This window comes from Micropterus salmoides, unplaced genomic scaffold, assembly GCF_014851395.1.
Source record: "Micropterus salmoides isolate LMB-PRFRI ecotype aquatic unplaced genomic scaffold, ASM1485139v1 Ms_hic_scaffold_10, whole genome shotgun sequence".
Lineage (NCBI taxonomy): Eukaryota > Metazoa > Chordata > Actinopteri > Centrarchiformes > Centrarchidae > Micropterus > Micropterus salmoides.
This window is the reverse complement of record NW_024040041.1, coordinates 9,596,073-9,614,987: the sequence shown is the minus strand read 5'-3', so window position 1 is coordinate 9,614,987 and position 18,915 is coordinate 9,596,073. Positions and strand designations below refer to the sequence as shown.

Here is an 18,915-nt window from a genome sequence, read left to right as displayed (position 1 = left end):
ACCACCAGTGCTACTGAGCTTAATGGCAGTTCAAGAGCCAGTAGACACTGAGGAACTTAGTGCGGAATAAAAAAAGACTGATAAACTGATTATGACTGACTAAAGCTTAAATCTTTAATAACAGCCAGACAAGAGATTAAGAGACAAAAACTACAAAACAGTTTATGAGTGATCTAAACATCTAATGATAGAAAAGACTTTTACTGTCTGAGTGTCTTTTTGGAAAAGTCTAAATGTCTCTGTCAACCGGTGTTGGTTCCCTGCTCATCACATCAACGTGTAACTGGTCATTAAGGCCTGATGTCCAGTCAGCTGGATCCACTGAAGGAGTAGAAATTGGAGAGACAGGTGTGGTGGTACCACAATGGTACTGCTCTCCACTTCAACAGGCACAGGTAGACCTATGAGGAAGATTAACAAAGAAAATTAGTAATTTTAGTAAATTGACATGTTCATACACTGTTGCTGGAGGTGAATAATTGTTTAATTATTGTTGATGTAGGCCTAAACTTACCAGCACTGTCAGCTTCTTGGATGACACCAATGGAGGTAGAGGTGGAGGCTGATGAACCTGCTATGAAATAATATAAATAAATAAATAAATTGACTGAATTGAAATGACTTGTGCTCTTAGCTTAGATCTGGAGGATCATATAATACAAGACAATCTGTAAGAGTTTGATGTCTCCTTTTAAAAAGTGACTTTTGATAAGATGTCTTTTCAACACTGGCAGCTTTGGAGGAGGCTCCATGATGTTGCTCCAGAATCAGTCCTTTAAAACAGCTACTACACACTCCCTACCTGACAGATTTGATTTATAATCAAAGGACAGGACATCTCTATAGGTTTAACTAAAACACTTAACTTACCAGTAGTGTCAGCTTATTGGGTGACATGGCCGTGTTCAAACCTGGCCTGTCTAGTTTTGCTTAATAACACCAGGGGCCTGTACCACGAAGCAGGATTTGAGCTTATCCAGGTAACTTCGGGGTTAACCCTGGGATTTCAGTACTTCTTACCGGGGTAGATCACCATGGTAACTTATGCTGAATGGCTAACCTGCTCCAGAGCAGGTTATGTTCCAGATAAGAGATCAACTCTATAAAACACCGCCTACTGACCAATCAGCTCTCTTGGAAAATGACATCACCATCTGTAGGAGACCCCACAGACTTTTTTATAGGCTCCTTTATGTTTGTTGCGGTTATATGGAGAAACTCTTGTAGGCTAAAGCGCTATCATCCTACAGAGACTGATTAAAAGCCTTAGGCTATTGTTGCCTACAGGTTTTTACAGTAAGCCTACTTACAGCTTAATATTTTTTTATTTGCTCCCAGTCTGTTTCTCTCGCAGTCGTTAAAATAAATGGGTTTCATTTTGCTTATGTTAGGCTGAATATTATGAGCAGTTTGGCATGGATATTGAAATACTAAATTTTAATATGAGGCTATTTATTTTAGGTTAGTAGCTCTCTTATAGGCTATCAGAGAGACTGGTCATGTAGCCTACCTCCCCACCTTTTGCGATGTGGGCGCTTTCAGCCAGTATTTGAGCACATTTTATGGCATGAATGGATAATTTCATTGCTTTATGAAGTTAATTTAGAACAATGTTTGGAACACTTTTGAGTGTGTTAAATAAATTAATCTTATTTTGGAAGTGACAAGAAGTTTTTTAAAGTGAGGTGGAACAACCACTTATTCAGTGCCGAGTGTTTTAATGTGGAAACGCCACCACAGCCGAGCTGAAAGAATATGGCTGATATTTTCATAGACGCCATAAGAACACATCAAATCAACGCATTATTATAGAATCAGGGTTACAGTACGTAACCCCTTTTCTATTTCGTATAGGCTTCACATTCTAAGGCTATCGCTATTGGGTCCGAGGTAAATTAGGATGAGTCAACGCCAACTGGCCCATATGGTAACACCAAGCACAACTCACCTGCCCAGAGCCATAATGAGCCACCCAGTCTCAGGCATTGGTGTTGTCGTGCGCGCGAGCACATCCAGGGTTAGAATGTGTAACATTCATGCCAATAAAGGGAAGGATAGGTAGAGTTGCGTATCGTAGGTATCGTAGGATAGGTAGAGCGTAGCAGTGGTAAGAGAAGGCGTGCGAGCGAATGATCGGCCTCAGTGAGGTGGTGTGAATTGAGAAGAGAAGGGGCCCTAACACTGAGCCTTGGGGCAGGAACGCCCCGAGAGGTAGGATTCGAACCACAGGAGTGCTTTACTCTAGATGCCCATTGCTGAGAGAGCGGATAGCAGGATCCTGTTGTTGACTTTGTCAAAGGCAGCTGATAGGTCAAGCAGGATAAGAACAGAGGATTGGGCTGCAGCTTTAGCTGACCTTAGGGCTTCTGTTACAGACAGAAGAGCCTTTTCAGTAGAGTGGGCACTCTTAAAACCAGACTGGTATGGATCTAGGAGGTCATTCTGTGAGAGGAATTCTGAGACCTGTTTGAATACTGCCCGTTCAATAGCTTTGGCAAGAAATGGTAGAAGAGACACTGGTCGATAGTTCTCAACTTGAAATGGGTTGAGTGAGGGCTTTTTGAGAAAGGGTGTAACCCGGGCCCTTTTGAAAGTGGTCGGGAAGGTTCCTGAAGCCAGAGATGTATTCATCACATGAGTGATTGTCAGGGCCACGGTAGGAGAAATGGCTTGGAGGAGATTCGTAGGAATCAGGTCCAGTGGGCATGTAGTTGGACGGCTACGGGTCAAGAGTTCTGATACTTCGCTCTCTGTAAGAGGAGTAAATGAGGAGAGTGAAGAACCCCGGCCCTTGGAGGGCAGAGAAAAAGATGTAGTAGGACTGCTACAATGGTTGAGTTTGAATGTTTCAGAGAATTGGCTAGTTGTAGCCTGTGAAGAAAGCAGCAAAGGCAGACAAGTTTGTGGGTGGTGGAGGAGGATTTAGTAGCGCTTTAAAAGTGGAAAATAATTTCCTTGAGTCAGTGGCACTGCTAATTCTGTTATTATAGTTTTGGCAGCACTGATGCCTGTTGAGAAGGAGGATAGGAGCAATTGGTAGCCCTTAAGGTCGGCGGGTTCTTTGGTTTTTTGCCATTTTCTTTCAGCCGCTCTGAGATCAGTATGGAGCCCACGGATGGTATCAGTTAGCCACGGGAGGGACTGGTTTGGGCGAGCAGGCTTGGAGGATAGAGGACACAGGCTATCCAGGCACGAGCTTAGTGTAGAGCACAGAGATTGTGTGGCATCATTGACCTCAAGTGAGGAAAATGTGTTGAGGGAAGGTAGAGCGGAAGCTACCACTGAGGCAAAGTGAGTGGGAGACAGGTTGCGGCGGTGTGAAACCAATGGCGTTGGAAGAATGGGCTTTTCCTGTAGGCATACCGTGAACTGAATAAAATAGTGGTCAGACACACATGTAGAGGTGTGACTGTTGGCACAGTTTCGGACAAGAACGAGGTCAAGCGCCTTGCCAGCTTTGTGGGTCGGGGGGCTGAGAACCCATGTTAGATCAAAGGACTGAATCAGAGACAGGAAGTCTGCTGAGTTTGAATTGTCTAAGTGAATGTTCATGTCACCGAGGACAAGTAGGGGACAGTCATGCTCTGGGATTGAAGACAGCAGTGTGTCAAGCTCCTCCGCAAAGTTACCCATTTGTCCTGGTGGACGGTATATGACAATCACAGAGACCTTTACTGGAGCGGACACAAAGACAGCATGGTATTCGAAGGAGGCATATTGATTCAGGGGTAGCAGCTGTGTGAATTTCCATTTGTTGGAAATTAAGAACCCAGTCCCACCCCCCCCTCCCAGACGGCCGAGGGGTGTGGGTGAAAGAGTAATTGGTGGACAGCGCAGCGGAGGTAGCAGAGTTTTCTGGTTTGATCCAGGTCTCAGTGAGCGCCAGTAGCCCAAGAGATAATGTGTTAGCATAAGCAGTGATAAAGTCAGCTTTGTTGACTGCCGACTGGCAGTTCCATGACCCAACAGACAAGTAAACAGATGTGGGTGGTGCCTGTTTTAAAGGCTTGAGTGCCTGGTTTCTGTGCCTGATGGCATGTTACCTTTTGCGTGGAGACAATAGGAATAGTATGGTAGCACATGGCCTGAGTGTAGGTGTAGCTGGCAGCTTTAGGTGAGTAGGTGTGCCTCGGGAAGGGAAAAAGCTACTCTTGTAGGGGGCCTTGCTCAGTGGACTCGCACAGGTAGACTTGCTGGTCTTTACCCAAGGAGCCAACGCTGACGCTTCAGTGGTAGGTTTCACTGAAGTAGTATGAGTCTAATTGCACACAGGTGGTGGGCATTAGAACTGATTGCACCCAGCTGAGATCGCCCTCCGGATTAACAAGACAAAAGCTCGGTTTCAGTGGGTGGGACACACACCCAGTTGTTTGATCTCGCTCAGCCGGCCTTCAGATTCTAGTGGATTGCTCAGTAAAAGTGCAAAGAAATAGCACCTCAAGAGTAGGAAAGATAGAGTAAAGTATTACCTCACTGCTGCAAACTCTTATTTGCCCCACGATTCTTGTCCTGTTTTTCAGAGTACAACAGAAGTACAAGTACTCTGTTAAATGCTTTGCATCGCCCTCCGGATTAACAAGACAAAAGCTTGGTTTCAGTGGGTAATAGCACAATAATAAAGTATTTGATCAATATATTAATGTATTCAGGCAATTCAGTATTCTGTTGCTTGGCTGTGTGAAGCTGAAGGTTATCTTTACTCATTTGGCATCTTGCTTGTGAGTATTTAAATATTTAGTATTTAAATAACATTTATTTTAATTATGCCTGCAGCCCAATGCCACAGTTTAGTGTGAAGATTTATGTGAAGTGTTATGTATTCCAATAACACCAAAAGAATTGAAACGATTTATTGCCTTGTGAAAATAAACAAATTATTAATGTCATAATAATATACTTGAAACTAGTAGCATAGAAAACATGCACATTGTGGCATAGTTTGCTTTGCTGTCACCTACTCCTGTGATAAACCTAATGATTACTAAAGAAGACCGCGGCCTCTGTGTGAACCGATTATTTTGTAGAAAAGTAAAAATGTTGTTGAGTTAATATATTTGTCTTGTTTAAAAATAAATGCCCTTTTTTTCACTTGAGCCCCTGCCCACCAAAATGTCTGTGCACGTCCCTGTTCACTCAGTCTGTATGTTGTCAACATTTTTCTTAGTTTGGGACATTTTATTGTACTCAAGTAATTTGCCAGTGTGAATTCTCTTTTTAGGGTCAGATAACATTGTAATTTACTTTGTGTTTTGGTTGTTTCTTTCCAGTATTCAATATATTTTTCTTTCTGCTTGCTGATAATTTGCTTTGGTCTGCTTGAGTTGGTGTTACAGTCTCATTGTCAACCTATCTCTCTGTCACACAGTACACATGTATGCATAACTGCGTGCACACGCACGCACACACACACACACACACACACACACACACATTAAAGGAGGCTTCTTATATTTTCTGTCTTATGTATAATGTTTCAGTGTCAGATGTTCATGTTAAACATGGCCAAAGCTCTACTCTTGACCAAAGCTTGACTCTTAATGATGTCATACAGAGCTGGTTTTTCATATATGCTAATTTGCCTGCTGCCTCAATAACAGCTGACAACTCCTATGCTTAGTCTGTCTGTACTGCTGAGCGGCATAATCATCCTGCTTCAGGATCTCGGCCAATCAGAACACACTGGGCTTTTTTGGGGGGCTTAAAGAGACAGGAGCATCTAATGCTTGTTTAAGAGAGAGGCTGAAATGAGAGCTTGCATGAAGTTTAGCAATCCAGCTTAGCATTAGCATTCACCGTCATGGGGCCCTATGCCACGGCAAAGGTCGCTTAATGGCTGCCAGCTCTGCTCTCAGGTGTGAGCTGAGCCCACAGCAGACATGCCCAAGCTCCCCAGACTGGAGGGAGAAACAAACAGAGACGGACGAACAAAAAACACACCAAGCTCCCCACACACAACTCACACAGACTCACAGCCGGGGACTCGTGACATCAAAGTCAACAATCTTTACACTAAACTGTGGTCTTTTACATCCCTGCCATTTTGATATACTGCATCATAAATTCCAAATAGAGGGAAAGGAAAGGAGATGCACCACTTTTAATCAGATTTGAATTATTTATTTCTTGTTCATCTTGTTCTGTGACTGAAAATACATCTGTCCACTCCAGTGGGACTCCAAAGGATATATTCAGCCTATGTGGTTGGTTGTTTAATCATGAACACGTTATGAGCAAGTCATTAGTAAATGATCGGCATATCATTTATAGATGTATCATTAATCACTTAGAAGTATGCCTATTAAACTCACAAAGTCATTATGAACAAACCTTTTAAATGAATGGTAAATCATTAGTTATTAAGTGAATAAACATTTAAAAATTATACAAAACAACCTGTTTCCAGCCTGGCAAATTTATTGGCAAACAAAAGGTAATCACATCCTTGTCAATGCACCAGCAACTCCTACTCGTTGGTTGGTACGCCTGTGTGGAGTGGGTGGGATCTGGGGAACAACATTAAAATACCAATTTAAGTACTCATTAGACAGCAGAATGGCCCCAAACAGGGAATTATATATTTTATTATTATTATATTATTAATGGCTTGCATCATAATGGACCCCTAAACCTGCTCATTCATGACATGGGAAAACTGATAAGTCTGTGAGATAAAAAAAAAGCCTCAAATGTGGTAGTACAATATTTATTACTTTAGTGGTGATGATGTGTGCACCTTTGTAAATGTTTAATGGTATACTACGTAAAACTTCAATTAATAGCCGAATGTCCTTTATCTGCAATCACATCTAAATATATGAGGGATTTTAAAATAGGATTATTATTATTATAGAATTACCACTGTATAGGCTACAGTACCACCTGCGCAGAATATTGATGTGACATCCGAAAGGGGAAAAAAAGAAGGAGCTAGCAGTAACACAGGTAAGAAGGCTTATTAGTTAGGTCGGCTATTTACCACACAGATTAGCTCATTCACTGTGCAGATAGGTACCTTAAAAACTAACATAAAAATTTCCCTAGCTAACCTATCTTGCTAACCTGTACAGCCAGAACTATGTAGAATAAATAACTGCAGATAATTCGGCGCGAAGTACAAAAATCCTGAATGATCTAAACACTGAACACTAAGCAGGAGAAGCTGACTGCCATGGTGATGAAGACAACAACTCTCATGATCCTTCATATGTCATCAAACTACATCTTTTATTATTGTTTTGATGTGAAGTCCAAAGCAAGAAATAGCCTATTGCCTGGGAATATACAAAATATGTTCTCTGAGTGGGAGGGAGGGTACGATTTAAGGGGAAGGAGAAATTTTAAGACTAACAGATTATGTTTATCAATTTAAGTGCTGAGTGCTGAGTTAAATTGTGGAACAAACTACATGAGAACCTAAAGCAATGGCCAAACATTTCCCTTTTCAAAAAAGTACAAAGAAATTGTTTTCAGGAGGTATCAAGAGGCAGTGTAGCAAAAGTAGGAGTGCTCCTTTGTTTATGTTTTTTGTCTTTTGTTTGTTTGTTTGTTTGTTTGTTTTGTTTTGTTTTTTTGTTGTATTTTTTGCTGTTTGAATAAGTACGTAATCGAGGATAGATAAATAAATACTTGTCAGTGGTCACTTTAATATTGTGTATATAATAAAATATGTGTGTGTATGTGTATATATATGTATGTATGTATATGTGAATGTATATACATATATATATGTATGTATGTATGTATGTATTTATGTATAAATATACATATGGATGTATATAACAACATAATAATAAATATAAATATTGTAAATTGAAGGAATGTAAGAATTAAAGGGGTAGGAATACATACGTTTTACTTCTTCCTGCTAACACAGGAAAGAAGGGTAAGCTACTTTGTTTGCTGTTGTTTTTTTCTCCTATGTTTTTAAACATTATTTTATTTCATTTTTTTATATACTTTCCCTTGCATGTTTGAAATAAAGATTTCAATTCAATTCAAAAATTTAAAAAAGCTGACAATCCACAGCAAGGTCTTATGTGAGTTCAGGAGAGGGAAGAATGTGAGATTGCCCTCTTTCTACTCCACAGGAAAGAAGCTGAAGACAGATACCTTGAGCAATGAACAGAAATTACGCTGGCATGGTGTAGAAAATTCCAAAACAAAAGAGTTCATACCAAACATTTAGAGTGGGTCTGACATTGTGAGGATTCTCAGGGTAATGAAACAGAAGAGTTAATGCTACTGTGTTCTGAGGTATGTTGTGCTGAAGGGAAAGTTTTGTTTGGTAGTGCCCGAATTATTAGATGTTAACATTTTCAGTTTGAATAGTTGAACATGTGCAGTTATGGAAATTATGATACATTTCATAAAAGGGAATGTTTGTTTGTTTGTTAGTCTGTGGCCCAGTGGGTAGAGAGCTTTGGATAAAAGCTCTATATAAATGTAGCCATTTACCAAAGGTTTAATTTATACATTTCCATTTTCTTTGTAACAGGTTAGCAAAAGTACTAATAATATGCCACACATCAGTACATAATGAACAGTTTTCAATTTAGATTAGGGGTTTACAGAAAGCTTTGTAAATGATTTATGTGCAGAGGTTTTAACACAATTGTTACAAAACCTCTAATTTCAGGTTCAGCTTGACGCCTCAGACCTATGAACCTGAATGGCTTTATTTATGTAAAATACATTTTGCTGTTTAACATCATGATTATGTAGTGAGTGATTATGTACAGCGTGAAAAAATATAAAAATAAAATAGAAGTTGTTCATTGTTCTCCAGTATATTTAGGCAACTGCTATGAATATAATTAATGCAGGTGGACATACAAAATCTTTGTTACTGACTGACAAGAAAAGTCATTATTAATACTTTGTCCTGACAAGTCTCATTCAGTGACTTAGAGCTTCAGAATGGTTTAAACAATCTGGATAAAATAACGGCAGCAACGTAGTGCAGATTGAGGGGAACGTCCAGGGTCAAGTTCAGCGTCATCTATCTATCCTGCAAAAAAGACCAGGATCTGGTAGCTGATCAATGACACCCAATGACGATATATAGATGCATGTGAGAAGAGTAAGAATGTTTCAATGGAGGAACAACAGAATAGTACATATTTTTCAGCCTCTCTGACCTGAAATGAACCCAGAATTCAGTCACTGGTAGATTTGAATGATTTTATTGTATCAATGAAGTTTGTGCTCTCTTTCATTAAGAGTTTCAACATCTAGACTTTGATCTCTTCTTCCTCTTCAGAAAAGGCATATGATGTTTTGCTGCTGTGGGAGAAAGCAGGAGAGGTGGTGTCGCTGCTCATCCTCGTTCCCTTTGTAAAGGACCCTCCGCCATAATGACGAGACAGCACGTCAGCTGCTTTCTGGAACCTTTCTGCCTCCATGGCAGGCTCCACTCTCTGAGGAGACCCAGAGCACACATCTGGTGTCTTCCAGGACCGCTCCTCCTCCTTTTCTGTCCAGTCAGAGCTACAAGAGTGCCCCCTGTTGTCCATCTTCCTGCTGAATGACCCGCTCCCCATGGATGGGTTGGGTGAATTCAGCCCAGGGCTCTGCACAGGCGTCTCTGTTAGAGAGCCGTCATCCTCTTCTTCCTCTTCCTCGCCTTCCTCTTTATCACCTGCTGCCTGGCTGGACATCTGAAGGCAGCTGGGGTTGTCAATCAAGCTCAGTACCTCAGTCATAAGGGAAGGGCCGAGGTCTACAGTGAACGAAGTGAGGGACTCTGAGCGTGTCAGTGTGATGCCACCGCTGTCTGGTATACACCCTTTCCGGACGTCTACATCTTGGAACTGTTTGTCAAGGCGAGAGAGGCGGGGCAGCGTGACAAACCCAGATTGCAGACCTGCAAACAGACACACCAAAGTCACTAAAATGATCTGAACTAAATACTAGGTAACTAGGTATTGGTAACCTTGAGCTGGACTGCATTATTGCATTACAATATTTTGATTAAATTGACTTGATAGTCTTCAAAATTCAGATGTACAACCTTCACGCAAAATGCAGGGGTTTGGACAAAAAACTGAAACACATTATTTTTAACCGGAGACATACCGGTAATACATTTTCTAAAAATGATCAAGAAGAAATAATGTGGGACCTTTAAGTACAAGCTGTTAAATAGAAAGTGTAAATCTCAATTACATTCTTTCACCACAGGGTGGCAGAATGTGACAACCCTATAATCCACTATAATCCACTACTGAAACATCCTGCAGGGAGATTTCTGTCTCCTGGACAGACTTAATGTTACAAACTCTGGCAATAGATGGAGAGACAGAGATGAATGTGAAATCACTAGAAACTAGGAATTGCCATGGTGTATCATGATAGGAGTCCAGTAAAGACCTGATAAAGACCACAAGCTGTTGGTCTGGTAATAAAGCTGTTCTTTATTCTACAAGAGTTATCTCTTCAGACTTTTTCCCTTCTTCATGAACAATAGAAGTTGTGTCAAAATCCCTGCTGTGCTCCTACAGTCCAGTAAAGAGTGATTGACACATCTGTTACATCTGTACAGCACATTGAGAGAAATTGTATTTAACTTTACCGTTTTTACTTTTTGTTTTTCTTTACAGTGTTAAGCCTTTGCAGTAAAGCTGCACATTTTCTCCAATTAATACTCAACTGGTGCCTACAGTTTTCTACTTTGGAATACACCTTGTTAATTTTTCACTTTTAGTGAAGTTATCTTTATTTTCAAGACTGAACTCTGCAAATTAGTGGATGGTGACATCTGTATAAAAAACTCCTGTATATGTATGTGTGTATATATGAAAAGATGGAAATAATGATTACAAACTGAGAAACCCACTGATGACAAGAAGCTCCCATCATCCTTCAGTTCACCATCTGTATGCCAGCTCTACATCAATCAGTTTGGGAAAATTCCTTATGGACTAGGTAAGGAATCTGGAGACAGAAAGGGGATTTCCAGTCCGGACTCAGCACACTGCTGCCTGATAAGCTCTGACTGGTTAGCAGATACAATGAATGGTATTTGTGCTGCTCATTCAGGCAGTGACACAGCCACATTTAGATGATAGGAAATGCCCACTATATATATACTACTAAGTATATTTCTTTCTCCCAAACCAGCTGTGTGCATTTGTGTTTATTGACCTAATTGTGTACAGGTGTTGCCTAGGTGACTCCAGATGACTCAGAAGAAGCCTGTTTGCTGGTTGTCTTGGAGGAATGTGGGAACGATGCTGAAAGGGAGAGGGCAGTCTGACCCCTCTCTTGTTTTGTGCTCACTGGCATTTATAGTCCTGTTCGCACCAAGTCAGCCCAGCAGCTCTTGATTCTGTTTGGTCTGCTGGAGAGTGTATAGTCAGAACTGCATCTCTCATGATATAGTCCACCACACTCCCCCCCTTAATGGTGAGTAATGCCTAACTGCTCTACCACTCGGCTGCAGCCCATACCTAGGTCATTGATCATTCTGCCTCTGAGTTTACTGTAACCTAAAGATACCAAAATAAAACAAATACTCTTACCCATATGCCTCTTCCAGGATCTTGACATTTCAAATCAGACACACATGCTCTGTTTGATCTCAGAGTGATGTTCTGAGCCTTGCTAATGAATATGATCTATGGTGATTATGATCTTACCAAGACTCATTTGTGTTTTTTATTATTTATTTAAATAATTTTATATGAACATCCCAAAACCCATTGTTTGAATTGGTTTGTTGATTCTGTTTTGCAATTGCAGTCATTGTTTTTTATCCTAAATAAAAACCCACAGTAAATATACTATGTAATTCAAGGCTTTAATGAAAAAATGAATTGTGGACCACTCGACTAAACTTACACATTCACTTTGTTCCATCTCCTTCCTGTAAACACTAACCGTTGTTATATCCAACCTTTACTTCTTCAGCTCTTTCAAATGATTTTTGTATTTTAATGAAGATGAAGTTGGTACTAACATAAACCCTGCCCCATGCTGGAAGTAATTACTGTATTATCTCACCATATGTGCAGAAGGCGTCATCTGTTGAGCTGATGGAGCTGGGAAACAGCACCCTCTGTCTGCACCCATTGGGGGAGTCCATGTTCAGCTGGGGCAGAGAGATGGCGTTCTTGATTATGGGTGAGATGTCTGGTGGTGGGGGGACAAGTCACGGGAGCCCCCTCGCGGCCGCGCCCCAGAGTTCTTGCGCACATGCCGAAAGGTACGTGTGAAGAACCCAGTTGTCTTCGAGCTGTTTGCTGAGTCTGGACTTCCTGGCTCCCTGATGCCCCCGTAGTTACTAAGGAAGGAAGTGTCACCAAACACGTCCCCGCCACGACCAACATGCATAGTGTGACGGAAGTCACCCAGCGGAGGGCTGATCATGTCCACGGAGAGCTCGCTCTTGAAACGACGTTTCCCCTGAGAGCCAGACACAAGGCCTTTAATCCCTGGCAGTTTTCCCAGACTCATAGTGACCAAAAAGTTGTGTAATTTCCCTTTAACTCGAATGAGGCTGTCTGTGCTCTGATTACATGTCAGTCAAGTTTAAATTCCAGTTTAGGGTCCACTGTAAAAGCAGAGAGAAGAAAAAACTATAAATGCTGGGACAGTGAGAACAGAAAACACAAATATGTGGTTGTTCAGTTGGCAGAGAATGTGTTTATAATCCATTCTCTACAGTGCCAGAGCCAACTATTCATCCACTCTCGGCCCACAGCTTCCCTTTGGATCTACACTGAAAGATGACAGTATGGATGCAGAGTCGGTCAAGTGCTTGTCTAAATCCCGTCCTGTTTCTCCTCTTACTCAGTCCCCATTATGCACAGCAAGTACTGCACGTCTGTCCAAAATGACCAAACGCTCAGCTCACTTCTCCTGCACAACAGCAGCTTTCAGTCATGACAAAACAACAAAGAAGATGAATTACGGGGTCACACTTCATTTCCTCTGGTTACCACAGCTTATGTGGCTGGAGAGTTTGGCTGGCTGGATCCTTGTTCAGATCTAGTTCAGTGAATGACAGGTTAGAAATACAAAATCCAACCACAACTGCAAATACAATAAGATGTCATTTCTGCGAAACAACTCAGCTGGGTTAAACACTGTGTTAATTTAATTGTTTATCTTTTTAGACTTGGAAAACTGTCTTGTTGTCAGTTTGAACTTGCATATTGCTTGCAATACTAAAAGGATATAACCTCACCGAGATGTCTTGAAAAACCAAAGTATATTTAATTTGCCTTTTACCCAAACCTAGTAAAAGAAGCTTTTAAGTAGCAGATAGGCTCTATTTTTAGAACAAATTGTGACTGGACTGCACCAGCACACTTGCTGAAATGTATAAATAACTCTGTTTAAGAACTTTATCTGCCCATTTCCACCAGACTGTGGCTTCCCTTCTCACTATTATTTAGGTTTCTGGTTAGCTTTGTTCACTGATTATCTACTTTACTCCTGCCTTCTCCTTTTAGCTTCAGAAACATTCAGTAATGCTCTATAATCCTGCACTTTTAAAGAAAGTAATTCCCAAAACACATCAAAACATCAGTGTCTCCACTCTTTCGCTTACTGGCAGTGAGTCCTTTATGCGTGTGTTCAACAGACGCCAGCTTCTGAGAGGATCTTCTGTGTCTCATTCAATAAGTTGTTCTGCACATGTCTTCCTCAAAGTCCAAGCAGAGAGGACGGGGGGTCCACTGCTATGCACCGTCTCCCACTAAAGAGGTTTATCCATGTGTGGCACCACACTGACCATGGACATCCTGTCACCAGGCCTGACGCCCCGCTTCTTTGACCTCTGTATCCTGGTCCCTCTGCACCCAAGACACAGACCTATAAGAGGTTACCAGAGCAAAGGAAAAAGGAGGATGATGCTTTCTTGAAAAGGGCAATTAAGTAAGGTCCCGTAATCCAGCAACTGTTTTTTGTGCATCATCCTGAAAGGAAGATAAGGCTCCTGCAGGATTGTCCGTGCACTGGATTAGCTCCTAATCCCTTCTGTCTTTCCTCCCACCCTGACTCCCTCACTTGCTCTCTGCCTTCTTCAATCCACTTAGTTCTTCAATGGGTGCCAGGAAGGGGGGCTTCTGTGTTTTCATTCAGTTCATTTAAGGCCAGCTAAGAGAATGGACAGAGAGAAAAGGAGAGAGATGTGAGTTACACACTAGACTGAAGACCAAAGCAGGAGCATTCAGGCACACGTAAATGTGTCAGGCAACTAAAACTTTGGATTGACTGATGCTGGGAATGTTTTGCTCTCTGTTTTTCTCTCTGAGGAGTCAGGAGGTTCTCAAGAATGTGTTCAGGGACTGAACTTGACATATAAAACCTGAGTACAACGGGAAGAGTCTTGTGTGTTTTCTAAGTATGATTAATATTCATTTCAGTACAAAAACTATTCTCTCCTGAGTCAACAGCACTTTTCTTATACATATGTATGTATATAATATATTTAATAAATATATTATTATAGCTATTTCAGCATTACCAGATTAGTTGAGCTACAGGAATTGACAACAATTTTGAGAATCGATTATTTAGTTATTTATAGAGCACAAATGCCTAATATTTTCTTGTTAGTTGAACGTTATTAAGTTGTTGTAGGGGTGGGAGGTGATGTTCTTAATGTTATATTTATGTAAAAATTTTACCTCATTTATATTTAACTGAATTAAAACATTAAAACAATTGAGAGTGACGTGCCATGTTGGGACGTGACATAAAAACAAGAGCCTCTGTCTGCATGTTCAACCCCTCTAAGTTGCAGAAATGCCAGGTCTACCTGACAGATTTATTCACAACATTAATAGCATAAATCCACTTTTCCAGAGATAGACATTTTCCCTACAACTTCCAAAGGGCCTATGTATCTGTTTTTCTTGGATACACACTGAGAACCTTCTTCCTGTCTGCTGAAGAAAAGACTCCAGGGCAATCGGAGCTCTAGTAAGCTCCAAACATGTGATCTCGCCAAACTGCAGCCAGTGCTGGATTAATGTCGCAGGCTCCTGGTTTTACTAGCTGTGACTGTTGCCAGGCCAATCTGGACCTGTGATATAACAACTTAAACAAGCTGATGGTGCCACTCTTACTGGGCACTGGCCTGGGCTGAGATTATACCTTCCCAAAAACCTTAACAGGACAAATTTTCAGCGGTGGCCATCACAGATAGCAGGCACTGTCTGTAACCTAAACACAGGGGAGGAGGGAAGATATCATGAAGGTATGGGTGTGACAGAAGTTGCCTGACCACTTCTGATCCCTTAGCTCATTAAAATTTGGCTTAAGGGCGTGATTAGTGCCTTTGGGGCACGAGAAGGTGAGAGGCAGATAAACAAACATCTACGGTCATTGTCAACACCTAGTTTGTCCCCCATTTGTCCTTCATTTTGGTTTTGCATTTCAGTCATTGCTTGTCTATAATTTACATGTTTGCTCTTGCTTTGATAGCTACAGCCTTTCATATGGTTTTCTTCTTCCTTCATGGCTATGTGAGCAGTACACACAGCTTAAGTCAGATGTCTTCATGTACAATTAAGTGTAATACCAGCACCGACATTCACTTTGGAAAGAATATTTAGAAAATAGAAGTTCATATAAAGAAATTCAGATCGGCTACACGTGATTTTTTTGTAAATTGTACCTACAGACTTCCATAAACAAGCCTGTTTTTGCATGAGCTGCCTGTCTGATTGCAACGACAGAGACAGATGAGGGGGTTGGAAAGTGTAATGGGAACAGCGTGCAATGGGAAGCGCAGACTGGACGACATCTATTATGGCCATCAAATAAATGATCTGAGGACACTGATGAGAAACACATTTTTACCGCCTTTCTTCATCGTTTTTCCCTACAGATTTCTATTTTTTTTCAGTTAGTCTTTCTGTCTTTTATCTCTCTGTTTTTCCCTCTGTCACACACACACACTCTCTCACACACACACACACACACACACAAACATACACACTGCCAAACATGCTTCCCTTCTCTGTCACTCTCCCTGCAAGCATCTGGTACCACAGAGCCACAAACTGTTGAAAAGGGCTCTGATCACATTTGATGGGCATTCAATCCCAGTTGCTCAGGAGGAAATTCATCTGTGCATTCGCATACTCACACACACACACACACACACACACACACACACACACACACACACACACATGCAGGGCTGTGGAGCAGTGGGTCAGCTCTGAGGTTTCTTCCTCCACTGGACCGGAGAGCCATGGTCCTTTTACACCACGTCACTGGCAAACTGTGGTTGAGGTCAGAACACCCTGACCATTACGCATGACTCTAAAATACAACATGCACTCACTTTACAAGGATATACTGCTGCAACGTGGCAATACACTCCTAGGCCTAGGGATAAGGGAGTCTGCTCTGCACTGCTTTGCTAACTGTGGCGATTAATGAATGTGATGATATTGGGTTATGATATCTGAGTGTGATGACATTGGTTCATGGTGTTGTCTGGCAGTATCAGACTGTGAACACTGTGTGATGTGACATATGTGTTTTATCTGAGCACTCGACTTGTAAATGAACTTCCTGTTCACTCCCTCCCACACTTTTCTTAATGCGCTACTGAGTCAACACAATAACTCACAGGAAGAGACATTTGAGATAAGGATTCACTGCATATTATCAACTAGTTCAGTGACCTCTGGTGACAAATAAAGTTTTACATGACTTGATCATTCATGAATTATTTTTATTTTTATGTACGGGACAGCAGATCACAGAGGAAATGAAGCCAAGCAACAGTGAAGTGCAAACACATCTCATTCAATTTAAATAGCCATGCTGAACAAAGAGCATAAGGAAATGTTGCCTCTCCAAACTTCCACAAAGCAAACATAAACAGAGAGGCAAAGTTAAAGTGGCCGTTTAATGGAACTCCCAATCAGTCTTGTTTGAGTTTGTGCAATTGATGTGCCATGGGGTAGACTCCATGACCATGGCCTCCATTTCCACCTTGAGTTCTTACAGGTTTTTGGTTCTTGCTCGTCGTTCTCCATGCAGGGCAAAGGTCAGTGTCAACTGAAGCCCTATACTGCTGTAGGGACAGACGGAAGTGTCCTTCAGCAGGCCAGATGTTTGGATGGTTGACTCTATCTAACCATGACGCCACCTCCCTGAGAGGCTGCCAACCTACTGGTCTGACATCTGGCACGACTCTAGAACAGTTGTTCTGTGGTTCCACTGGAGGAGCACAGTGACCAATTGATTTTGATTGTCTCCATCAAACATAGGCTCACCTCCACCTTCTTTGATATCTAATAGGGCTTACAGTTCATATTTCAATAGCAAGTTCCATTCAATGATGACAAAAACACAAATCTCCGCTGATCTCATGGGAAGTGATTATGTAGAAGAGGATGTGAGGCCATTGCAAACACTGATACAGGCATAAAATGCCAAATTGCTTTCTATATGTTGTCAGGATTTCTGAGACTCTTGACATATTTGTGATATTTCTGCAGGATAATGATGCAGTATTTTGAATGATGCACATGAAATCTGGATGCACATTATTTGGCCTCTCTAGTGCTCTGAGACTTGTCTCCTGACAGATGTTATTTAAAGATGACAAATACTGTTAAAGCATGTTTTTCACATCTATAACAGTGATCATAACTGTGATCAAGTCCTTCCATAACCAGAAACATGAACTCACTTTTTAACTAACTAAGTGCGCAGTGATGTAGCGTACTTTTATTCAACATGTGCGGACTCTGATTCATGAACTGTTAAGACAGTAGGCTATGTGACAACAACGTGACAACACGTGGGCATAAGCATGCGAAGGTTGATTTAGTGGAGATTTTATAAGAGAGACACTTCTGTTCCTTTAACGCACAGTGATGCACTCAAATGTTATTTTATAGAAAGCCGACAAGACTTGATTCAGTTTAGACTGTGTATAGTGACTGTAAATAACTGTTCCTGTTGATTTTGACATGGCCACTAGCTGTTTACTGCACGTTGCGCAACATACATCAAACAAAGTGATTTACAAACTCCGTTTTTAAGAAAAAATCTTACCTTAAAATAAAGTCAGAGCGCAGTCAATTAGCAAAGAGACAACTTCACCACATCTACATCTTCCGTGGTTTGCGGTCCGCACCGTATGTTTCCGCTTGGACATGAACTTTGCATCAGTGCAGCGCAACCGTGCAGCGGCTCTGCTGCTGACAAGTGGACTGGAGCAGATGGAGAGGAGGAGGAGGAGGAGGAGAAGGAGAAGGAGGTGGTGGTGGGTGGACGCCAGAAGTCTGAATGACTAAATAACAATGGATGCTGAATGAAGCCCTTACCCTAACCCTAATCCAGAAAGAGGTAGATGCCTGATATGTGTACAGTTTTCTCTCTCGCTCTCTGTGTGGCCCATCTTTTACTAGTACAACCATAGTCTGGATAAAGAACTGACTATTAAAAAGGCCTCGAAGTTTAGCCGGTCATGACTCTCAACAAGCATATAGCACATCATGCAAACTTTCAATTTGAGCGAAACTATGAAAACTGATAGGCTTGAAAAAGAGAACAAATAGAGCAACAGAAGTACGACAACATGTTGGTTTGAGGTCATCAAAGGAGCAATGTGAAAAAGAAAGACATGATTATTTTCAGCATGTCTGTGTGTGTGTGTGTGTGTGTGTGTGTGTGTGTACCACCATTTAAAATGCACTTTAATAATTCATATTTTCAAATTTGCACCTGTGGATTTTCTCTGTCATTTAATGATTTTATTGAATATTTGTGAATTTTATCTCATTGTGTTTATTTATCTTTATTTTTGCTATTTTTTCCTGTGGATATGTCCTTAGCTGCACACTATCCCTTTTAAGTAATCTCGTGAGTGATCCTTCACACACCCCTAACCACACCCGTTACATGTGCTCGCGCGTATGTGTGCGAGGAGCCCCCTGA

At 41.3% G+C, this 18,915-nt stretch overlaps 1 protein-coding gene across 1 annotated transcript; it reads right to left on the bottom strand.

The window, feature by feature from the left end:
* Positions 1 to 7,199: 7,199 nt before the first annotated feature.
* Positions 7,200 to 18,198, bottom strand: LOC119884644 (cdc42 effector protein 1-like). Its single transcript, XM_038695024.1, is given in 5 exon segments — positions 7,200 to 9,862; positions 12,001 to 12,141; positions 12,144 to 12,550; positions 13,553 to 14,100; positions 18,031 to 18,198. Coding segments are annotated over 3 exon segments (1,083 nt in total). The 5' UTR covers positions 12,454 to 12,550; positions 13,553 to 14,100; positions 18,031 to 18,198; the 3' UTR covers positions 7,200 to 9,230.
* Positions 18,199 to 18,915: the final 717 nt, after the last annotated feature.